Here is a 25249-nt window from a genome sequence, read left to right on the forward strand (position 1 = left end):
ATATGCGTCAGCCTACTAATTATACAAATAGGCCCTATTATATTTCAAAATCAAATTCGCTAGCCTATACATTTAACTTTGTAACTCTGCAACAGAATTGCATGTTTTCTCCCTGCTTTATCATGTGTGTAATTCCAGTCCATATAATACAGTACAGTAATATAGTTCACACTCAAAGATTAGCCTACTGGAGCTAGTTTAATTTATTTACCCAAGAGATCATTCGGAAAGTATTCAGACCCCTTCCCTTTTTCCACATTTTATTCTGAAATGGGTTAAATCAATTTTTGCCCTCATCAATCTACACACAATATCCCATAATGACAAACTGAAAACAGGTTTATAGAAATGTTTGCTAATTTATAAAAAATTAATTATTTACAAAAGTATTCAGACCCTTTGCTATGAGACTCGAAATTGAGCTCAGGTGCATCCTGTTTCCATTGATCATCCTTGATGTTTCTACAACTTGAAATTTAAGTTGATTGGACATGTTTTGGAAAGGCACACACCTGTCTATATAAGGTCCCACGAGCACGAAGGAATTGTCTGTAGAGCCCCGAGACAGGATTGTGTCGAGGCACCGATCTGGGGAAGGGTACCAAAAAATTTCTGCAACATTGAAGGTCCCCAAGAACACAGTGGCCTCCATCATTCTTAAATGGAAGAAGTTTGGAACCTCCAAGACTCTTCCTAGAGCTGGCCACCTGGCCAAACTGAGCAATCGGGGGAGAAGGGCCTTGGTCAGGGAGGTGACCAAGAACCCGATGGACAGAGCTCCAGAGTTCCTCTGTGGAGATTGGAGAACCTTCCAGAAGGACAACCATCTCTGCAGCACTCCACCAGACGGAAGTCACTCCTCAGTTAAAGGCACATGACAGCCCGCTTGGAGTTTGCCAAAAGGCACCTAAAGGACTCTCAGACCATGAGAAACAAGATTCTCTGGTCTGATGAAACCAAGATTGAGCTCTTTGGCCTGAATGCCAAGCGTCACGTCTGGAGGAAACCTGGCACCATCCCTACGGTGAAGCATTGTTGGGGCAGCATCATGCTGTAGGGATGTTTTTCAGCGGCAGGGACTGGGAGACAAGTCAGGATCGAGGGTAAGATGAACAGAGCAAAGTACAGAGAGATCCTTGATGAGCTCCAGAGCGCTCAGGACCTCAGACTGGGTGCTTCAACAAAGTACTGAGTAAAGGGTCTGAATACTTATGTAAATGTGATATTTCCGTTTTTTATTTTTATATAAATTAGTAAACATTTCTAAAAACCAGTTGTTGCTTTGTCATTATGGGGTACTGTGTGTAGATTGATGAGGGGAAAAAAAAGAATGTAATCCATTTAAAAATAAGTCAAGGGGTCTGAATACTTCCCGAATACACTGTACAACCTCACTCACCCTGCTGCATGGGTTAAAGGCTGAATGCTTGGAGGTAGGGAGCCCGTATGTCAAGGTATAATGGTATTTGGTTGTTATTACCTAACGTAATAATTAGGTAACTCCCTTCTGCCATTCATTTGTTGAGCTGAAAACATGTTGTGTTGTATTTCTGTAATGAGGAAGTAGAGGGTTTTAACATTATTCCAGCCACTCTCAGTCTGGCACTGCCATGAAAAAACTAGAGATTAAGAAATGGAGATTATGGAATTGTGTTGTTTATTCAAGGCAGTCAAATGTTGAGGATTGTTTTTCCTCCCCAAGCCAAAGACAGCTGTTGAGAGAATGCCTTTATATAATAGCCTTCTAGGGCGGCAGGTAGCTTAGTGGGTAAGAGCGTTGTGCCAGTAACCGAAAGGTCGCTGGTTCTAATCCCCGAGCCGACTAGGTGAAAAATCTGTTGATGTGCCCTTAAGCAAGGCACTTAACCCTAATTGCTCATGTAAGTCGCTCTGGATAAGAGCGTCTGCTAAATGACTGTAATGTAATGTTCTACTCCCCATGGAGACGCCTAGAGGTGTGTCAGTAGCAAGTGTTCTCAGTCATGGTCCTGAGCCTGAGAAATGGCTTCTGAGTTATGACTGCCTGGCTGCCTTTATAAAGTATCAATTGTTGCTCCAGAAGTTCCCAGCATTTAGTGGGATAATGGGTGTTCATGAGCTCCTCTCAGCCATGTCTCCCTGACACACACACACACAGCAGTCTTCAGATCAGCGTTAGGTAGATGTGCTGCTGCACCCTCTCAAATCTGGACCTAATCCTCGGTGGCGGCCTTATATTTGCGTTCCAAAGGCAGGCACTCTCTTACACAGGAAACTGACAATGATAAGCCACAAATTCCTTCCATATGACTATTTTCTCCCTCTGTATTGTGACCGAATAGCTCAGGGAAAGGCTGTTCAGAAATGGCCCTCTGTTCTGAAAGAAGAAAAATGTGTAACCGCTGTGCTTGCGTAACCATGGTGATGTAACTGTGGATCAGACACCTGCGGCCATCTCCGGGGACGTCTGGGTTTCCTGACGGACTGACTATCCAGGCCAGGCTAAGTCACCCTCACACCGCAGCCAGCAGTGCTTATTCCATCCTGCCTGGCCAGAGACCATAGGGCGGAGTGGGAAGTGCTTCCTTGCCTTTAGTTTCACTGCATTTCATCAGGAGTAGTAGTAGTCTAGAGCCTTGAGGCAGGACTGGGCTAGTCATAACTGGGAGGGACTGAGCTGTGTTGTTCCTAGGAAAAGTCAACCTGCTGCACAGTGACAGTCTCATCTGAATAAGGTAGGGTCATCCTATTCTGAGGAAGGCTGCTGCTGCTGCAGCTTTGCAGGGTCGAGGAGGTTCAGTGTTGTGCTGCTGTGGAGTAGGAGAGGAACGCTTGTAGGTAGGTAGCTAATTGAAAAAGGAAGCAGTAACCCAGTTGGAGTTGAGCCAGGGTAGCGGAGGAGCACTTGACAGCTCACAAGGGTCCCTGGTAATTAATCCAGGCATAAATCTCAGGTTCCCTGCCGGCCTCTCTCCTCTCAGCTTCTCCCAATTCTGCTGCTGGAATGGCTGGTTGAGATGGGGACATTACCATCACCCATCGTCTCCCTCCAGGCCTGTTCTACATAAGATACCTTTCTCTGGCCAATTGATGAAGCTGCTCTACTTTAGCCTGGGATAGGGCATATGGCACCTGTGGGGGCCCTATAAAATCTGTGTTGTGGACGGAATCACGGAATCCAGAAATTAAAACGGAATTCAACAATATAAAAACATTTGAACTTATTAGGAAATCAACTAAATGTATTGAACTTATTAGAAAAATCATGAATTTGCCAAAGTTAATCATAAGACATGAACAAAATGATTCATATTTTCCTGTAACTTTCTGAAACGGCACAGGAATGCCCCACTTTGTGTAGCCATTAGCGATGATGCTATTGATAACGTCCTTCTGGTATAGTTGGAAAGACTTTTCAAATAAATGTTAACTTAAAAGTAGCCTATGCCTGGCAGAATGATATCATGATAATTTGCAAAACAATTGGCCGCTGGATTGATGCAAACTCTGCAATTACATGAGTGCTAAAGAAACATTGCTAACCAAACAATAGTCTTATGCTGGTGCACACTTGCATTAAAGGTTAACTACAACCAAAAATCTAAATGTCTTATTTTCCCCAGACCTCAAAGGTGGTCTCCTGATGTGGTTTACGCATTGTTGTGGACTTAGAACATCCACTTTTGTTTTTCTATTTAAAAAAAGGTGTGATTTTGAGAGAGAACCTTAAAAGAAAAGTGAAAAACGGAAACCTTGAAAAACTAAATGGAGAAAAAAGATCAGGCAACAAATAACTGATTTTATAGGGCTCTACAGTATGCATGCATCCAGAAAGTCACCGCCTGCGGCTGCTTTTCCCCCAGTGGTAGTAGGCTATTTTGGAACCGCATACCTACTACTCTTGCAAGAGTGAAACCAAAGGCAGGGGAATTTGAGTGAATATTATGCGGTCATCTATTCAATTGTTTATTTTATTTGCTAAGGCTCCACCTCCAGTAAGACTAGCTGTCGCCATTGGGGTCGGCTAATGATCCTAATAAATCAAGTCAAACCCAGTCATACGTTGCCATGTCTGACACCTTTTTACTTTGTGCCTTTTTGAAGTGCTAAATGGCAAAGGAGAGGAATGTTTTAGTTAAGACTTAAGATGCTAATCTCTTGCTCAGACCTGATGGCTGCACTCCTCCTCCACATCCTTATGGGGCTCTCTCTCTCTCTCGCCTATGGCCCTTAGCACTTCCAGAGCTGTGATGGCATCATCAGTCTTAATTGTCCTAGATTAACTAGCCCATGTTAGCGAACTCTTTTTTTTATTTCAATTATTTTGCCCATAGATATTGTTGTAATCAAATATTACAGGAATACACATTAGACATGGCAAAATGTTTAGATATGCAAGAAGATTAGCTTTAAAACTGCAAAATTATTGTTGCACCCCATGATGAAATGTGTAGAATTGCAGAAAATAATCTTTAAACCTGAAATTCTTTCCACCAACAAGAGGGTTGTGAACAGTTTGTCATGAACAGTGCCATAGAAATAGACATGGCGTGTACGCACGGAATGTTCCCCAATGCTGGAAGGGAGGCCCTGAGTGAAAACGTTTGTGAACCCCTGCTCTAGCCCTAGCCAGTCCTGTCCTGAAGCAGGCTACACACACACACACAAGCACACACAGGCCAAGGTTATGCCCTTTTGTTCCTCACATTCTTGTCTCTGCCCGCTGGTCCTTAGTGAGCTGGCAGACTTGCTCGGGCTGAGCGGTTTACTCACAGAGCCCTCTTTTGTGAAACATTTAATCCTTTAGCCACCCTCAGTGCGGTCGGTACAACCATATGCATCCGGTTTTCAGGATAAATAGAAAGAGTCTGTGATACGACTTTTTTTTTGGACGGTAAGAAGGCGGTACTCCATCTTCTCCACATTTACTGGATTAGTTGAACAGTGCAGAAGAGAACCTCCCCCGAAATTATTTTTTTCTCTAGACCTAAAAACCGTTAAGAAATAAATGTGCCCAAACATCTGAATTGGGTTGAGGTCAGGTGACTGTGGAGGCCAGGTAATCTGATGCAGCACTCCATCACTCTCCTTGGTCAAATAGCCCTTATACAGCCTGGAGGTGTGTTTTGGGTCATTTTTCTCTCTAGACCTGAAAACATTCGAGATAAATGTGCTCAAAGTTGACCTATTTTGCATACCTCACCATACCATGAGACATCCATGTCATCATCACTGGAAAAGATAAGCGGTTAAGATTGACAACCCTGTTTGTACGTTTTTAAATTATAGCAAACTATTTGAAAAATTCTATAAAAAAATGTTTTACATTAAATGTAAACTATGATAGTTTTTTTTTCTTTCATATTTGCATATGTTTTAGCTTTGACCCTATTTTACATCATCTGGGGGTTTTGTGTTGTGCCCGCCATCGTTTGAGACACGACATGCTCTTGAATACAGGGTGGGTGTCATGTTTTGGCTGATAAATGTACTAAAATGGGAATCAAATAGAAATATCTACTTTCAAATGGTACCACAAAGATGGTCCACACATCAGAGAATGTTTGAATGGGAATATCTGTTCTAAATTATACTGTCAATCCTCCATAGGAAACTTTTTGAAATCATACAAATGCTGTACAGTTCCTTCATGAAGTATTCATACCCCTTGACTTATTCCACATTTTGTTACAGCCTGAATTCTAAATGATTTAAATGAAGAAAAAAAAATCTCACCCATCTACACACAATACCCCATAATGACAAAGTGAAAACATGTTTTTAGATTTAAAAAAAAAATGAAATAAAGAAATCCCAATTATATACAGTACCAGTCAAAAGTTTGGACACCTACTCATTCAAGGGGTTTTCTTAATTTTTACAATTTTCTACATTGTAGAATAATAATGAAGACATAAACTATGAAATAACACACATGGAATCATGTTGTAACCAAAAAAGTGTTAACAAATCAAAATATATTTTATATTTGAGATTCTTCAAATAGCCAACCTTTGCCTTGATGACACCTTTGCATACTCTTGGCATTCTCTCAACCAGTTTCATGAGGTAGTCACCTGGAATTCATTTCAATTAACAGGTTTGCCTTCTTAAAAAGTTAATTTGTGGAATTTCCTTGGCTGAGTCTCTACAGCACTTCACTAATCTGGGCTTTATGGAAGAATGGCCAAAGGAAAGCCACTCCTAAGAACAGGGCACATGACAGCACGCCTGGTGTTTGCAAAAAGCCACGTGATAGACAGAGCTTCAGGCAAAAGATTCAGTGGTCTGATGAGACAAAAATTGAAATCTTTGGCCTGAAAAAAATATGATCAATGGCTTATGAAATCTGACATGTATAATAGACGTTTTCGCAATCTAAAAGTCTCATTCCTTTTAACATCCAGTGTAGTGAGCGGCTTTATCTTAATGCTACGTCATACCGACCAAGTTTCTGCCTGCTAGAACGGGAATATCTCAGATACACATGAATTGACCCAGGGAACATCACTCAGAGATGCACAAAAACAATATAACATTCAAAATGGGTGAATCTTTACTTGAACACGCATGGACCCATAACTTAATTGAGCGTCTGACCAATTACACAAGACTTTAGTTCTGGGTTAACCGAGATTACATAATATGAACGCATGGCTTCCTCCTCCCTTGTTTAGCATATACAGTGCCTTCAGAAACTATTCACACTCATTGAATTTTTCCACGTTTTGTTGTTACAGCCTGAATTTAAAATAGATTAAATATAGATTTTTTTGTCACTGGCCTACACACAATACACCATAATGTCAAAGTGGAATTATGTTTTTAGAAATGTTTACAAATGAATTAAATAAAAAGCTGAAATGTCTTGTAAATAAGTATTCAACCCCTTTGTTATGGCAAGCCTAAGTAAGTTCAGTAGTAAAAATGTGCTTAAGTTGCATGGACTCACTGTGTTCAGAAATAATCACTACAAAGATACAGGCGTCCTTCCTAACTCCATTGCTGGAGAGGAAGGAAACAGCTCCGGGATATCACCATGTGGCCAATGGTGACTTTAATACAGTTACAGAGTTGAATGGCTGTGATAAGACAAAACAACTGAGGATGGATCAACAACATGGTAGTTACTCTACAATACTAATGTAATTGACAGAATGAAAAGAAGGGACCCTGCACAGAATAAAAAATATTCCAAAACATACATCCTGTTTGCAACAAGGCATTAAAGTAATACTGCAAAACATGTGGCAAAGCAGAAAACATATTGTCCTGAATACAAAGTGTTATGTTTGAGGCAAATCCTGTAGAACATATTACTGAGTACCACTCTCCATATTTTCATGCGTAGTGGTGGCTGCGTCATGTTATGGGTATGCTTGTAATCGTTAAGGACTGGGGAGTTTTTCAGGATAAAAAAGAAATGGAATGGAGCTAAGCACAGGCAAAATCCTAGAGGGAAAACCTGGTTCAGTCTGATTTCCACCAGACACTGGGAGATGAATTTGCCTTTCAGCAGGCCAATAACCTAAAAGGCCAAATCTACAGTGGAGTTGTTTACCAAGAAGACAGTGAATGTTCCTGAGTAGCCGAGTTAGTTTTGACTTAAATCTACTTGAAAATCTATGGCAAGTCCTGAAAATGGTTGTCTAGCAATGATCAACAACCAATTTGACAGCGCTTGAAGAATTTTGAAAAGAATAATGGACAAATGTTGCACAAACCAGGTGTGGAAAGCTCTTAGAGACTTACCCAGAAAGACTCACAGCTGTGATCGCTGCCAAAGGTGCTTCTAAAAAGTATTTACTCAGGGGTGTGAATACTTATGTAATTGAGATTTCTGTATTTCGTTTTCAATAAATGTGCAAACATTTCTAACAGTTTTCACTTTGTCATTATGGGGTATTGTGTGTAGATGGGTGAGAAAATAAATCAATTTAATCCATTTTGAGTTTCGGCTGTATCACAACATGTGGAATAAGTCAAGGGGTATGAATGCTTTCTGAAGGCACTGTAGACGATAACGTTGATTTACCCTATGACTTAATATTTTGGATGAATATTCCATACTTTTGAGAAAGATATTCAGAACTTGAGAAAACAATCAACAGAAATTGAGTAGAATCAATAATTTCTACATCTGAATTTGACATGGGAAATGGTTGTAGGTAATTCTCAATGCATTATAATCATTGTCCACACCCGGCGGTTTATGAAAAGCTTGTGGAGAATGTTCCATGGGCTCTGTAACACATTGTGAGCATTTACAGCTGTCAGGATCTGGTGTTATAAAACATGAAGATTACTTTGACTCTCCATTAATCCACTAGAGACCTTTTTAAGTGTGATCTCTTTTTCTGCTCAGATATCTTTAGTAGTCTCCCACTTCAGTATATTTAACCTTTTGGAGAAATGCTCAATGTTCTGGTCTTTGTTGATGTGGATAAACGGGTCTAATCCGTTAGTGTGAGAATCCTCTCCCCTGGGCTCTGTCTTTCTGTTGCTAGACTACAGCCAATGGACAGATACCGCCGCCATGACAACACAAAACCATTAGTCATAACCATCTGCATACACAATGAGGGACAAGGCCCTGAAATCCAATCAGAGGTGTCAGGGAGCTGTTGCTGTGGTAATATGGCTGTGACACGGCAGCAGCAGATGCGGTTGGCGAGGGGGAGAGCGAGAGAGAGAGAGCGAGTAAGTCAGCGTTTATGGGTTCTGAAACATCTCAGAACATGAGGGGAATGCGTTGTCTTATATGCTGCATTTACACAGGCAGCTGAATTCAGAACTTTTTCTGCCAATCACATCAGATCTTTTTCAGCGCTGATCTGATTATTCAAGACCAATTAGTGAAAGATGATATACAAATTGAGCTGCCTCTGTAAACGCAACCGAAGACACACAGAATATCTATTAGGAATCATTCTTATTCTCAGTTAGTGTATTTGGAAAGTATTCAGACCCCTTGACTTTTTCCACATTTTGTTACGTTACAGCTTTATACTAAAATGGATTATATAAAACATTCTCAATCATCTACACAATACCCCATAATGACAATGGCAAATTTATTAAAAATAAAAAACAGAAATACCTTATTTACATAATTATTCAGACCTTTTGCTGTTAGACTCGAAATTGAGCTCGGCTGCATCCTGTTTCCATTGATCATCTTTGAGATGTTTCTACAGCTTGATTGGAGTCCACCTGGGGTAAGTTCAATTCATTGGACATGATTTGGAAAGGCACACACCTGTCTATAAAGGTCCCACAGTTGACAGTGCATGTCAGAGCAAAAACCAAGCCGTGAGGTCAATGGTATTGTCCATAGAGCTCCGAGACAGGATTGTGTCGAGGCACAGATCTGGGGAAAGGTCCCCAAGAACACAATGGCCTCTATTATTCTTAAATGGAAGAAGATTGGAACCACCAAGAATCTCCCTAGAGCTGTCAGCCCGGCCAAACTGCGCAATCGAGGTAGAAGGGCCTTGCTCAGGGAGGTGACCAAGAACCCAATGGTCACTTTGACAGAGCTCCAGAATTTCTCTGTGGAGATCGGAGAACCTTCCAGAAGGACAACCATCTCTGCAGCACTCCACCAATCAGGCCTTTATAGTAGAGTGGCCAGACGGAAGCCACTCCTCAGTAAAAGGCACATGACAGCCCGCGTGGAGTTTGCCAAAAGGCACCTAAAGGACTCTCAGTCCATGAGAAACAAGTTTCTCTGGTCTGATGAAACCAAGATTGAACACTTTGGCCTGAATCCCAAGCGCCACGTCTGGAGGAAACCTGGCACCATCCCTACGGTGAAGCATGGGGGTGGCAGCATCATGCGGTGGGGATGTTTTTCAGCGGCAGGGACTGGGAGATTAATCAGGATTGAGGGAAATATGAACGGAGCAAAGTACAGAGAGATCCTTGATGGTAAACCTGCTCCAGCGCGCTCAGGACCTCGGACTGGGGCGAAGGTTCACCGTCCAACAGGACAACAACCCTAAGCTAACAGCCAAGACAACGCAGGAGTGGCTTGGGGACAAGTCTCTGAATGTCCTTGAGTGGCCCAGCCAGAGCTCAGACTTGAACCTGATCTAACATCTCTGGAGAGACCTGAAAATAGCTGTGCAGTGACGCCCTCCATCCAACTTGACAGAGCTTGAGTGGATCTGCAGAGAAGAATGGGAGAAACTCCCCAAATACAGGTGTGCCAAGCTTGTAGCATCAAACCCAAGAAGAGGCTGTAATCGCTGCCAAAGGTGCTGAATACTTATGTAAATGTGACGTTTCAGTTTTTTCTTTGTAATAAGTTTGCAAAAATTTATGAAAACCCGTTTTTGCTTTGTCAATATGGGGTATTGTGTGTAAAACAATTTAATCCATTTTAGAATAAGGCTGTAACTTAACAAAATGTGGAGAAAGTCCGTTTCTGAATACTTTCCGACTGCGCTGTAGGTTACCCCACCGAGTCTCTCTCTCCTTGCAATTATGACATTAAACATAGGGCACGGAACAATTTTCAGCCAAGGTGGTGAATGGTGTGATCTATCTTTAGATCTTTATGGAACATCTTGTACAATGTAATCTAGCTCCCTCCATATTAGCAGCAGGCTCTGCACCGACTGCAGTGTCAACATCTAACGTTAGGTACATTTCAAGGGATGTCAACTCAACTGATTCAGTTAAGACCTATTGCTATTCGTGGAACAGCCATCCTGGCTGAAAATGTACAGCAGCAAGCACTAATTGGTAATTGTAACAGATGTCTTGGTGTTTATAGTCTCCCTGTGTACATAGAAAACATCTGAGCCCACATGACCTGTCCTGCATAAGAGATGCTTTGTTTGCAGACTGTCTATATACAGTCGGGTCAAATTATTGGCACCATTTGATAAAGATGTAAAAAGAAAAAAAAAAAGACTATAAAATAAATAATAGAAACACTGAGTTATATTGTATGCAATTTTGTTTTATTATTTGATACTAATACATTTGATCAGAGAAAGATGTTGTTGAACAACTAATATATTTTCTCTCCAAAAGATGGGGGTCAACATTTGGTACCCCTGTTTTCAATACCTCACCTTGTGAGAATAACTGCACTGACCCTTTTTCTCAAATGTTTTATGAGATTGGAGAACACATTGGGAGGAATCTTAGCCCATTCCTCCATACAGAATCTTTCCAGATCCTTAATATACACTGCTCAAAAAAATAAAGGGAACACTTAAACAACACAATGTAACTCCAAGTCAATCACACTTCTGTGAAATCAAACTGTCCACTTAGGAAGCAACACTGATTGACAATACATTTCACGTGCTGTTGTGCAAATGGAATAGACAACAGGTGGAAATTAGAGGCAATTAGCAAGACACCCCCAATAAAGGACTGGTTTTGCAGGTGGTGACCACAGACCACTTCTCAGTTCCTATGCTTCCTGGCTGATGTTTTGGTCACTTTTGAATGCTGGCGGTGCTTTCACACTAATGGTAGCATGAGACGGAGTCTACAGCCCACACAAGTGGCTCAGATAGTGCAGCTCATCCAGGATGGCACATCAATGCGAGCTGTGGCAAGAAGGTTTGCTGTGTCTGTCAGCGTAGTGTCCAGAGCATGGAGGCGCTACCAGGGGACAGGCCAGTACATCAGGAGACGTGGAGGAGGCCGTAGGAGGGCAACAACCCAGCAGCAGGACCGCTACCTCCGCCTTTGTGCAAGGAGGAGCAGGAGGAGCACTGCCAGAGCCCTGCAAAATGACCTCCAGCAGGCCACAAATGTGCATGTGTCTGCTCAAACGGTCAGAAACAGACTCCATGAGGGTGGTATGAGGGCGTCCGACGTCCACAGGTGGGGGTTGTGCTTACAGCCCAACACCGTGCAGGATGTTTGGCAAATTCGCCACTGGCGCCCTGTGCTCTTCACAGATGAAAGCAGGTTCACACTGAGCACATGTGACAGACGTGACAGAGTCTGGAGACGCAGTGGAGAACGTTCTGCTGCCTGCAACATCCTCCAGCATGACCGGTTTGGCGGTGGGCCAGTCATGGTGTGGGGTGGCATTTCTTTGGGGGGCCGCACAGCCCTCCATGTGCTCGCCAGAGGTAGCCTGACTGCCATTAGGTACCGAGATGAGATCCTCAGACCCCTTGTGAGACCATATGCTTGTGCGGTTGGCCCTGGGTTCCTCCTAATGCAAGACAATGCTAGACCTCATGTGGCTGGAGTGTGTCAGCAGTTCCTGCAAGAGGAAGGCATTGATGCTATGGACTGGCCCGCCCGTTCCCCAGACCTGAATCCAATTGAGCACATCTGGGACATCATGTCTCGCTCCATCCACCAGCGCCACATTGCACCACAGACTGTCCAGGAGTTGGCAGATGCTTTAGTCCAGGTCTGGGAGGAGATCCCTCAGGAGACCATCTGCCACCTCATCAGGAGCATGCCCAGGCGTTGTAGGGAGTTCATACAGGCACGTGGAGGCCACACACACTACTGAGCCTCATTTTGACTTGTTTTAAGGACATTACATCAAAGTTGGATTAGCCTGTAGTGTGGTTTTCCACTTTAATTTTGAAGGTGACTCCAAATCCAGATCTCCATGGGTTGATACATTTGATTTCCATTGATAATTTGTGTGATTTTGTTGTCAGCACATTCAACTACCGGTATGTAAAGAAAAAAGTATTTCATAAGATTATTTCATTCATTCAGATCTAGGATGTGTTATTTTAGTGTTCCCTTTATTTTTTTGAGCAGTGTATTTTGTCTGCACTTATGGGACTGCCCTCTTCAATTCATACCACAGGTTTTCAATGGCGTTCAAGTCCGGAGACTGAGATGGCCATTGCAAAATGTACATTTTGTGGTCAATTAACCATTTCTTTGTAGATTTTGATATGTGCTTGGGTTTATTGTCTTGCTGGAAGATCTACTTCCATTTCAGCTTCCTTGCAAGGCATCCAAGTTTTTGGCAAAAATATCCTGGTACTGGGTAAAATTAATTATGCGGTTGACCTTCACTGGTCCTGGGGCCATTGTTGAGGCAAAATAGCCCCATAACATCAAAGATCCACCACCATATTTTAGAGTAGGGATGAGGTATTTTCTGCATATGCATTGTTTTTTCGAAAGCCAAACCCACCGCTGGTGTGCATTGACAAACACCTTTTTATTTTCATGTCATATGGCCTCTGAGCATATAATATACTTCAGTATTTGTATTATTTATTTCATACTTTTTTGCTCATCTTCATCAAGGGATCCAATAATTCCGAACCCCACTGTACAGTCGTGGTCAAAGGTTTTGAGAATGACACAAGTATTGGTCTCCACAAAGTTCGCTGCTTCAGTGTTTTTAGATATTTTTGTCAGATGTTACTATGGTATACTGAAGTATAATTACAAGCATTCCATAAATGTCAAAGGCTTTTATTGACAATTATATTACGTTTATGCAAAGAGTCAATATTTGCAATGTTGACCCTTCTTTTTCAAGACCTCTGCAATCCGCCCTGGCATGCTGTCAATTAACTTCTCGGCCACATCCTGACTGATGGCAGCCCATTCTTGCATAATCAATGCTTGGAGTTTGTCAGAATTTGTGGGTTTTTGTTTGTCCACCTGCCTCTTGAGGATCAACCACAAGTTCTCAATGGGATTAAGGTCTGGGGAGTTTCCTGGCCATGGACCCAAAATGTCGATGTTTTGTTCCCCGAGCCACTTAGTTATCACTTTATTTATGCCCCAAACAATCGGAAAGGGGATTCATCAGAGAAAATGACTTTACCCCAGTCCTCAGCAGTCCAATCCCTGTACCTTTTGCAGAATATCAGTCTGTCCCTGATGTTTTTCCTGTAGAGAAGTGGCTTCTTTGCTGCCCTTCTTGACACCAGGCCATCCTCCAAAAGTCTTCGCCTCACTGTGCGTGCAGATGCACTCACACCTGCCTGCTGCCATTCCTGAGCAAGCTCTGCACTGGTGGTGCCCCGATCCCGCAACTGAATCAACTTTAGGAGAAGGTCCTGGCGCTTGCTGGACTTTCTTGGGTGCCCTGACGCCTTCTTCACAACAATTGAACCTCTCTCCTTGAAGTTCTTGATGATCCGATAAATGGTTGATTACTAGCAGCAATATCCTTGCCTGTGAAGCCCTTTTTGTGCAAAGCAAGGATGACTGCATGTGTTTCCTTGCAGGTAACCATGGTTAACAGAGGAAGAACAACGATTTCAAGCACCACCCTCCTTTTAAAGCTTCCAGTCTGTTATTCTAACTCAATCAGCATGACAGAGTGATCTCCAGCCTTGTCCTCGTCAACACTCAACTGTGTTAACGAGAGAATCACTGACATGATGGCAGCTGGTCCTTTTGTGGCAGGGCTGAAATGCAGTGGAAAAGTTTTTTTGGGATTAAGTTCATTTTCATGGCAAACAGGGACTTTGCAATTTAAATGCAATTCATCTGATCACTCTTCATGACATTCTGGAGTATATGCAAATTGCCATCATCAAAACTGAGGCAGCAGACTTTGTGAAAATTAGTATTTGTGTCATTCTCAAAACTTTTGACCTCGACTGTATAGGGCTGTCGATTGGTCTAAATGTTTAAATGTGGATTTTTCCAAATATAGACAGTAAAATCTGAAGATCAACGCTGTGTACTACTCCCTTCACAGAACAGCGCAAACTGGCTCTAAACAGAATAGAAAGAGGAGTGGGAGTGATTCTAATGATCAGTTAGCCTTTTTAAAATGATAAACTTGGATTAGCGAACACAACGTGCCATTGGAACACAAGACTGATGGTTGCTGATAATGGGCCTCTGTACGCCTATGCAGTGGCGGCTCCTGAAAAAATTCTCAGGGGGGGCAATTTTTCTGATGATTTAGGTGACCTACACACATTTAAAAAAAGATATGTCCAGCAACAACATGAAGACAGGGGCAGCATATAAGTCAATACTGATATACACATTACTTGCTTCAAAAAGGCCTCATGGTTGAATTGGAAATATATAATATAATTCACAACAAGCAAGCAGGAGCTTTTGATAGAGGCTACTGAAAACATTGATGCAAGTTATTGGTAATAAGAAATTTTTATAGACTTCCATATTCTGCCCTCTTGTATAGATTTGTGAAAATGAACAGTGATAGACATTTTGCCTGAAAACAGAATTTGAAAATAATGTCTAGAAAAGGTAAACACAGCTATCTGTATGGCTTTGTAAAAATGAACAACCATATTCTGGCCAATTGTATAGATTTGTAAATATGAACAACCATATTCTGGCCAATTGTATAGATTTGTAAAAATGAACATGAACAGATTATTATTATTTTTTTACTTTTTTTAAAATGAAAAATAACTATTTTAAACAACATCAACTGTGAACTGATTTGGGCGTGTGTGTGTTAAAGAGACAGACAGGGAGGGACAAAGAGAGAGAGAGGCTACATTACTTGTACTGAAACTGTTCTAGCTTGCTGCATGATCAAATTCAGCTGATGCGCATAGCAATGCACGTAATGGGCATTCTTGAAATGATCACGCACCTTTTGCTGCACACCAGCCTTCTCTCACCTCATCACACTGGCTCCATCGTAAGCTTGCGCAATGAGTTTGACTTTCTCGTCGTCGGCAAAAAGACCATTCAGTCTCTCCAAAAGCACACTGGCGATTGAGACTGAGGTTGATTCCGAGATGGGAAGGAACTCAAAAAAGCGCTCCTGCACTTTGTGGTTGCTATCTATGTACCTCAGCACAAGCACCAGCTGTGTCTGTGTAGAAACATCCGTGGTCTCGTCAGCTTGGATAGCTACGAAGTTCGCCGACTTCACCTCCTCCACAATATGTTCCCTCATGACCGCTAGCATACACTCCAGTAGCTCGTTTTGAATGGTCTTTGATGTGCCCTTGAAAACTTTAGCATTTTTAAGATGGTCATCAAACACCTCATCTAATTGTGCCACAAAGTTGACAAGTCCAAGAAAAATACCAGGGTTGGTGGAGCCCTCAGTTTCATCTTTGCCTCGCAAAGCTAGCCATCTAGACAGTTGTACTTGAATTGATTGACGCTGCTACCCGCTCTTTTCTTAGTTATGTTCATGGTTACTTATGTTACGTATGACGAAAGCGCGTAAGTGCAAGCCCTCCCGGAACCCATAGAGATTGTATTGAAAGCTCTGATATTTGAAAAAAAAAATATTTTACATGATAGTCTATGAGAGACTCCTGGGCGATTTTCAACCTGACTGAAATCGTCCCAAAAGGGGCGGGGCCATTTGAAGCACGACTTTAGCCTGATTGGACATTTAGTGGCAGATCAGACGTCTATATTAGAACACTGAAAACTACTGTTGCCGTGATATAATTGATTAGAAAAAAAATCCCTTCCTTTTCCCGTTTGGCAGTGCGTCGCCCATATCGCCCTAATGAACACACCGCCCCTGCGCCTATGTAGATATTCCATAAAAAATCAGCTGTGTTAAACAAATCAAAATATATTTTATTTTTGAGATTCTTCAAAGTAGCCTCCCTTTGCCTTGATGACAGCTTTGAACACTGATGACAGCTTCATGATGTAGTCACCTGGAATGCATTTCAATTAACAGGTGTGCCTTGTTAATTTGTGGAATATCTTTCCTTCTTAATGTGTTTGAGCCAATCGGTTGTTGTGACAAGGTAGGGGTGGTATTATTATAATAATAATAATAATAATATGATGATAATATGCCATTCAGCAGACGCTTTTATCCAAAGCGACTTACAGTCATGCGTGCATACATTTTTGTGTATGGGTGGTCCCGGGGATAGAACCCACTACCCTGGCGTTACAAGCGCCGTGCTGAGCTACAGAGGACCACAGAAGATAGCCCTATTTGCTAAAAGACGAAGTCCATATTATGGCAGGAACAGCTCAAATAAGCAAAGGGAAACGACAGTCCATCATTACTTTAAGACATGAAGGTAAGTCAATTTGGAAAATTTCAAGAACTTTTAAAGTTTCTTCAAGTGCAGTCGCAAAAAACATCTAGCACTATGATTAAACTGGCTCTTATGAGGACCGCCACAGGAAAGGAAGACCCAGAGTTACCTCTGCTGCAGAGGATATGTTCATTAGTTAACTGCACCTCAGATTGCAGCCCAAATAAATGCTAAACAGAGTTCAAGTAACACATCTCAACATCAACTGTTCAGAGGAGACTGCGTGAATCAGGCCTTCATGGTCGAATTGCTGCAAATAAACCACTACTAAAGGACACCAATAAGAAGAAGAGACTTGCTTGGGCCAAGAAACACGAGCAATGGTCTGATGAGTCCAGATTTGAGATTTCTGGTTCCAACCGCTGTGTCTTTGTGAGACGCAGAGTAGGTGAACGGATGATCTCCGCATGTGTGGTTCCCACGATGAAGCATGGAGGAGGTGGTGTGATGGTGTGGGCTGCTTTGCTGGTGACACTGTCTGTGATTTATTTAGAATTCAAGGCACACTTAACAAGCATGGCTACCACAGCATTCTGCAGCAATACGCCATCCCATCTGGTTTGGGCTTAGTGGGAATATCATTTGTTTTTCAACAGGACAATAACCCAACACACCTCCAGGCTGTGTAAGGGCTATTTGACCAAGATGGAGAGTGATGGAGTGCTGCATCAGATGACCTGCCCTCCACAATCAACCCAATTGAGATGGTTTGGGATGAGTTGGACCGCAGAGTGAAGGAAAAGCAGCCAACAAGTGCTCAGCATATGTGGGAGCTCCTTCAAGACTGTTGGAAATGCATTCCTCATGAAGCTGGTTGAGAAAATGCCAAGTGTGCAAAGCTGTCATCAAGGCAAAGGGTGGCTACTTTGAAGAATCTAAAGTATATAAAATATATTTTGATTTGTTTGAACACTTTTTTTTTTGGTTACTAAATTTTTTGATTCCATATGTGTTATTTCATAGTTTTGATGTCTTCACTATTATTCTACAATGTAGAGAGTAGTAAAAATAAAAACCCTTGAATGAGTAGGTGTGTCCAAACTTTTGACTGGGAAGATATATATTTCTATATATATTGTATTTATTCATTTGCTACTGCTCGACTAAAAAAATCTTGGTCGACCAACAGCCTATCGACCAAACAATCGACCAGTCGACTAATTGGGGTCAGCCCTACCACTGTATTACATGTTGTTGTCTGGGTGGCACAGTTTGTAGTGGTAATGCTCAGTCAGTGTGTCCTGTCAGAGGTGTCATGTATGATGATACTTAAAACTCCTAGCCTACTTCTATGAAATGGCAGCTGTTGGAGTGGAGTGCCCCCCTTCTAAAATGTCCCCGACCCTTCTCTCTCCCCTGCAGATCACTGAGCTCCTGGACGATGAGAAATTAGAGGCGTGTGAGGAGCTGCCCCAGGACGGCGAGGGCGAGGAAGGCCCCCCCTCCGCATCGGAATCCCCCCAACACAGTAACACCCAGGTCACTCCCTCTTCAAGGTATAATAATGAATTACTTTATGATGGGGAAATTTGGTTTGCGGCTCTGTGTATACGAAAATATATCAAGCAGAGAATTGGGCAATAAATTCAATGAGAATTGAAAGGTGCAGTTCATGTGCTGTTAAACAATGATTAATCTGTTTTACAGCTGGGCTATATATCCTGATGAATGTAACTATTTAGCTTGATAACAATAAATACAACGGAGAAAAAAAATCATCTTTATCAACAGTTACTTTACATTAGCGGCAAGGCACTATAAAACATTTTTTCAGTGCCAAGTAAAAACAACTGACATGGGAGCAAATTATTCAAAAAGTAAGGTATTTCATCTAATATATCCAGGGAATGCATGATTTGATATTTTGACGTGCAACCTGTCAAAATAGGATCCAGAATTATCAGTTTCCTTTGATGCTCTTCAGAGAATTTGCTGACATTTGTTCATATTGGCATATACGCTATATTATTCACTACCTGAGGAAGTGGAACTCAAAACACTTAGCTAAATTGCTAACTCTAAATATGATGATGTTGCTATTTAGCCATGTAGCCTAATTGATTAATCTATCAGTAAATGTATCAAAACCATACTAAAGCCTACTCCGGTTGTGAAATGGTGCCATGAACTCTTGAGGTGAGAAATAAATAAAATACTCACAGAAAGCTGTGACTCTCCTCTCTGTAACTAGAACAACAGTTACATTGAAAACAAATGTTCCTGCAATTGCATTTTGAGCAACAGTCATATGCTTGTGCTTCTCAGAATGCATCTGTTCCTCCTCCATGTACACAGTGGGGAGTGGGAGTGAGAGTAGCTCGCTCACACAGCAAGCCGATAGCAAACAGGGACAGGCCGATTTTTAAATTTCATAGCAGGAATCAACAAAATACATAGGCTATTACTGTTGACCAAATAATGGTTTTAGAACAATCTACAGGAACGTTGTGTTTGTTACAATCAACAAATTACTGATGTACATAAAATGCTTCGGTAAGAGGAAGGCAATGTCGGTGTCTTAATTTTCAGTTTATCGTCCCAGCTTTAATCTGTACACAGATCCCTCCATGTGCTAATGTCATCTCCCAATCTCCCTGGCTGTAATGTTAACATACACCCACCTCATGTTTGTCTGTGGACATCAGGCTGAATATTTGCGTTGTGTGGGGGAATATATAGCGCCCAAATGTATGTCACATTCCAACCAAGCTGCCTGCTCCTCCACAGCTATGTTCTTGTATCTGGGTGAAGCCATAAAGATCTCTTACAGTATAATGTGATTGGGTCAGCTCAGCTCCCACATGAGTATTGCATAACTGGAATCGCAAGTCAACTGAACTTCAAGGATCAACAAAGTGCCTGCCCTGCCACAAAATGCTGAGTGATACGGCTTATTTATTATTACAGATCAAATCAAATTTTATTGGTCACATATTTAGCAGATGTTATTGCGGGTGTAGCGAAATGCTTGTGTTCCTAGCTCCAACAGTGCAGTAGTATCTAACAATTCACAAAAATACACACACATCTAAAAGTAAAAGAATGGAATTAAGAAATAGATCAATATTAGGACGAGCAATTGACTAAAATACAGTACAATAGAATACAGTATATACATATGAAATGAGTAAAGCAGTATGTAAACATTATTAAAGTGACCAGTGATTCCACGTCTATGTAAATAGGGCAACAGCCTCTAAGGTGCAGGGTTGAGTAACCGGGTGGTAGCCGGCTAGTGATAGCAATCAGGGTGGGAAATGTTCATGACATTTTTTACAAGGAGTACATAATTTGACATTTAGGATCACAATTAAATTGAGTGTTTTAATGATAAGAAATTACTAAGTTCATGAATAAAAGGTTTTAGGGGAGACAAATGTTCCGCTGCCCCTTCAAGGGGCGGGCCGTTACCATGGTAACGGGCACTCCGTCTCTGTGTCTCGGTCAGACATCTCTTCGCTAGCAGCAGACATTTGCAGCAAACCCAACTAATATTGAAAAACAACTAAACAATGTAACTAGCCAACTAGCCTTTCAGGCCATTTCGACCAACTTCTACATTTGGGCTTTGGATTTGGTGAAATAGACATTCTTACCTGACAATGCCAAAATCTACCTGCATTTGGCGGGTGACGTGTGTTCATTTCCCACCCTGATCGCAAACTAATTTTCAATCAGGTGACTCCACATGGGCTCCTGACCCCAAGTTTCAAGACACTGAGCAAAATAGTGTATTAGATCATGATCACTTTTTTTCTCATTCAATGTACTGAGCAAAATGGTGCTAGTTCAGACTACAGACTTTTCCCAGGACCAGGGTAGCAGCGTCTGCCATGTAAGCTGTGCTGATCTCCACTCTACTAAACGGATGAGTGTCTCCCTTCAAAAGTTCTGAGGTCTAGACATGAAAGAAAATCCTCTTTCCTTTAAGTCTTTCTGTTGATCTCATCTCCTCCTCTATCTGTTTAGTTCCATTGCACCTGCACCCACTTTGATCTCAGCGGAGTGCGAACAGGGCTATTGAGAGCTCTGCCACAGGGCGACCATACAGCAGCTGAATGTCAGACTGGTCTGGAATGACAGGCTGCTTAAATCGTATTAATGGAGAACAATTTTAGAGGGGCGAGTCTGTCGTTCCTTTCCACAGTTTTTTCTGTCTGTTTTTATGGCCACGCTCCTCCACATTCTGAACATACTGTTTAACACAGCCATTATCCGAGCATAAAGAACGATAGGGATTTAAGAGTGACTGTTATGGTATTCCTGGATTGTTTCAAGAGGTACAAGAGGCTGTAAAGATTCTCTAGTGCAACGTAAACTAAATATATTCAAGATAAAGATCCCAGTCAGCCACCAATTTAGAGCATAGGCCTCTAGATGATGTTCCGCTTTTCCTTGAACTTATTTACTTAGTTTGTTGGTGGTGTAGCTTCCTGTAAAGCTTTGCAGCTCTGCCTCTAGCCTCCTCCAGTGGGTTTGGGTGGCGCTTCCTGGCCCACTTGCCCTGTATTTAACCCTTTACACTTGTGCCCGTATACTGGTTGAAAATGGCACATTTGGGTGCTGATAAACGCCTAAATTGGAAGGCAGTGGCTGCAGGGCTCACAACTAACTTTTTTTCCTCACTGTACCGTCCCGAAATGCAATTTCAACTGTCCCAAACTGAACTTGAACCATCCCAAAATTTAAATATATACAGTTGAAGTTGGAAGTTTACATACACTTAGGTTGGAGTCATTAAAACTTGTTTTTCAACCACTCCACAAATTTCTTGTTAACAAACTATAGTTTTGGCAAGTCGGTTAGGACATCTACTTTGTGAATGACACAAGTAATTTTTCCAACAATTGTTTACAGACAGATTATTTCACTTATAATTCACTGTATCACAATTCCAGTGGGTCAGAAGTTTACATACACTAAGTTGACTGTGCCTTTAAACAGCTTGGAAAATTCCAGAAAATGTAATGACTTTAGAAGCTTCTGATAGGCTAATTGACATAATTTGAGTCAATTGGAGGTGTACCTGTGGATGTATTTCAAGGCCTACCTTCAAACTCAGTGCCTCTTTGCTTGACATCATGGGAAAATCTAAAGAAATCAGCCAAGACCTGTCTGGTTAATCCTTGGGAGCAATTTCCAAACGCCTGAAGGTACCACGTTCATCTGTACAAACAATAGGAGGCAAGTATAAACACCATGGGACCACGCAGCCGTCATACCGCTCAGGAAGGAGACGAGTTCTGTCTCCTACTAGAGATTAACGTACTTTGGTGCGAAAAGTGCAAATCAATCCCAGAACAACAGCAAAGGACCTTGTGAAGATGCTGGAGGAAACAGGTACAAAAGTAGCTATATCCACAGTAAAACGAGTCCTATATCGACATAACCTGAAAGGCCGCTCAGCAAGGAAGAAGCCACTGGTCCAAAACCGCCATAAAAAAGCCAGACTACGGTTTGCAACTGCACATGGGGACAAAGATCGTACTTTTTGGAGAAATGTCCTCTGGTCTGATGAAACAAAAATAGAACTGTTTGGCCATAATGACCATCGTTATGTTTGGAGGAAAAGCGGGGGGGGCTTGCAAGCCTAGGAACACCATCCCAACCGTGAAGCACGGGGGTGGCAGCATCATGCTGTGGGGGTGCTTTGCTGCAGGAGGGACTGGTGCACTTCACAAAATAGATGGTATCATGAGGAAGGAAAAGTATGTGGATATATTGAAGCAACATCTCAAGACATCAGTCAGGAAGTTAAAGCTTGGTCGCAAATGGGTCTTCCAAATGGACAATGACCCCAAGCATACTTCCAAAGTTGTGGCAAAATGGCTTAAGAACAACAAAGTCAAGGTATTGGAGTGGCCATCACAAAGCCCTGACCTCAATCCTATAGAAGATTTGTGGGCAGAACTGAGAAAGCATGTGTGAGCAAGGAGGCCTACAAAACCTGACTCAGTTACACCAGCTCTGTCAGGAGGAATGGGCCAAAATTCACCCAACTTATTGTGGGAAGCTTGTGGAAGGCTACCTGAAACGTTTGACCCAAGTTAAACAATTTAAAGGCAATGCTACTAAATACTAATTGAGTGTATGTAAACTTCTGACCCACTGGGAATGTGATGAAAGAAATAAAAGCTTAAATAAATCATTCTCGCTACAATTATTCTGACATTTCACATTCTTAAAATAAAGTGGTGATCCTAACTAACCTAAAACAGGGAGTTTTTACTAGGATTAAATGTCAGGAATTGTGAAAAATGTAGTTTAAATGTATTTGGCTAAGGTGTATGTAAACGTCAGACTTCAACTGTATATTTATTTATGTTTTGATATGTCAGCATGGGTCTAGGTCATTTGCAGTGTGTTTTAAAGTAATTGATATATTTCTGAAACAGATAAATACAGTCTATATTACAAAAACCTTTTTTGCATCTTAATGAAAACAAACATCCATTACATTATTAATAATTATAATGTATTAATTGAACATGCTAACCACATGTATAAAATATATCTAAGAGAGAACAATGTTATTGTGAAATGGTTACTGAATAAACTTAAGTTAGAGACATTCCATTGCACCTCCAGCTGCCCCATTTAAACAACATAACACAACAATATACAATAATGAACGTGCGTGTGTGTGTTCCACAGCCTTCCCTTACTCTGCTTCACCCTCTTCAGTCACTGAAGAATGGTCGCCTTGACCTTTTTGAGCGCCACCACTTGCTAACGGCCAGGACCTAAAATGTGCTCTTTGGTACACCAGCCACTGTGGCAGGTAAATTTAAAAATCTACTAGCCATTCAGATTTTTTACCAGCCCAAATATATATTTTTTGCTAAAATTACACCAACAAAACACAAAAAAACTGATGAGCATGCTTTGTAATGTTTCTAAAACAAATGTATTACTAGTAAGAAGTAATGTGGTATATTGTTTAATTTCATTTCATTTTCAAAGTCTTTTAACCAAAATATCACAGCAGCCTGTAAATTAAATAAACTCTTATGCCTGCAATTCTAAAAATGAATGACAAAATAAACTCTTATGCCTGCACTTCTAAAAATGAATGACACTCAGCTCTTCACGTGCGCACGCACAGCATCCAGCCAGGCAGTGTTGCAGCGTGAGGCAGAAATACTTTGCACATTTTACAGTATGCATTCGGTTTAGGTCAGGGAGATGCAACCATATTCTCTAAAATACCATAGTATCTAGTCGTAGCCTTCAGACAATGTAAATGACACAGCAACTCCCGGCACACGAAACCTCAGCTCCGGACCGGCGGGCTGCAGACAGGCGGGCTGCAGACAGGCTAGGAGAGAGTAAAATGTGCATTCTAGTAGGCCTATTTACCCAACATTGGAATGATATTGTAATATTATACATTTCCATAACCTAAATAATGACATATGCGATGCCTAGGCAGATATATCATTGTTTGAAACCTGGATGTTTTACATAACCTATCTCACCTTGCTTTTAATAGCCTACACCCAAAATCCCACCATAGAAAAAAAGCGAAGATTTCCTGATATGCCATTTGAAACCAGCATTTTCTTATTCTACTGTCCAAAGGCAGTAAGGCACAATCCTATTGTTGCATCTTCAGATATTCCCTCTTTCTAAGTTTTTACCATTAGGCTGTATATCCATCTCTGTCGCATTATAAAAAATGCTCGGATCAGGTGTGCGTTCGAGAATGGTGTCCTCCCGTAATAGCATTTTGGAACATTCGCGCATATGGCAGAGACGAGTGAACATATTGCTGCACTTGTAATGTCAATTATTCGTAGTTTATCAACTTTTAAGCTAAATGTTGTGATCTGTTTCAACATTCTCGTCTTTGTGTTCAAAAATGTTGTATGCATTTTATATTTTTCTGGCCTATCATCCCCCAACTGTCCCAACGTCTGTTTTGAACCGTCCCAGACAAAAAAATGTATTTTCCCCAGAACGACGGAACACCCTTAATTTCGAGCCCTGAGTGGCTGTACAGTATACATGACGTCAGACCTCTGGCTCTGCGCTTCACAGCACTGGATGGGTTTTGACTGACAGCAGTTCTGAACTTCAACACCTTGCGCAACAAGAAGTTGCTCCATCCCTCCTGCTAATTGGGCAACTTTTGCTAATTTCTTGTTGTCAGAGTGAAGGGAATGCTTTAAATTAAGAGGACTATGTATTTTTAAAGATGAGACGTTGAGGATTATAATAAACACTGATGTCATACAAGCAAGCCAAACACCCGTGATTCCAAATGTGCACTTCACATATCCATA

General features: G+C 41.6%; 1 protein-coding gene across 2 annotated transcripts in view; it reads left to right on the top strand.

Moving 5' to 3' along the window:
* fam13b (family with sequence similarity 13 member B) overlaps positions 1-25249 on the top strand; it is a 73932-nt gene that overhangs the window by 18508 nt on the left and 30175 nt on the right. For both annotated transcript variants that reach the window (XM_045208283.1, XM_045208284.1), the window contains exon 7: positions 18327-18460. In XM_045208283.1, the coding sequence (XP_045064218.1) occupies positions 18327-18460 (134 nt within the window). The remainder of the gene's footprint in view (positions 1-18326; positions 18461-25249) is intronic.

This window comes from Coregonus clupeaformis, chromosome 3 (assembly GCF_020615455.1).
Source record: "Coregonus clupeaformis isolate EN_2021a chromosome 3, ASM2061545v1, whole genome shotgun sequence".
In the NCBI taxonomy this organism is placed as follows: Eukaryota; Metazoa; Chordata; class Actinopteri; order Salmoniformes; family Salmonidae; genus Coregonus; species Coregonus clupeaformis.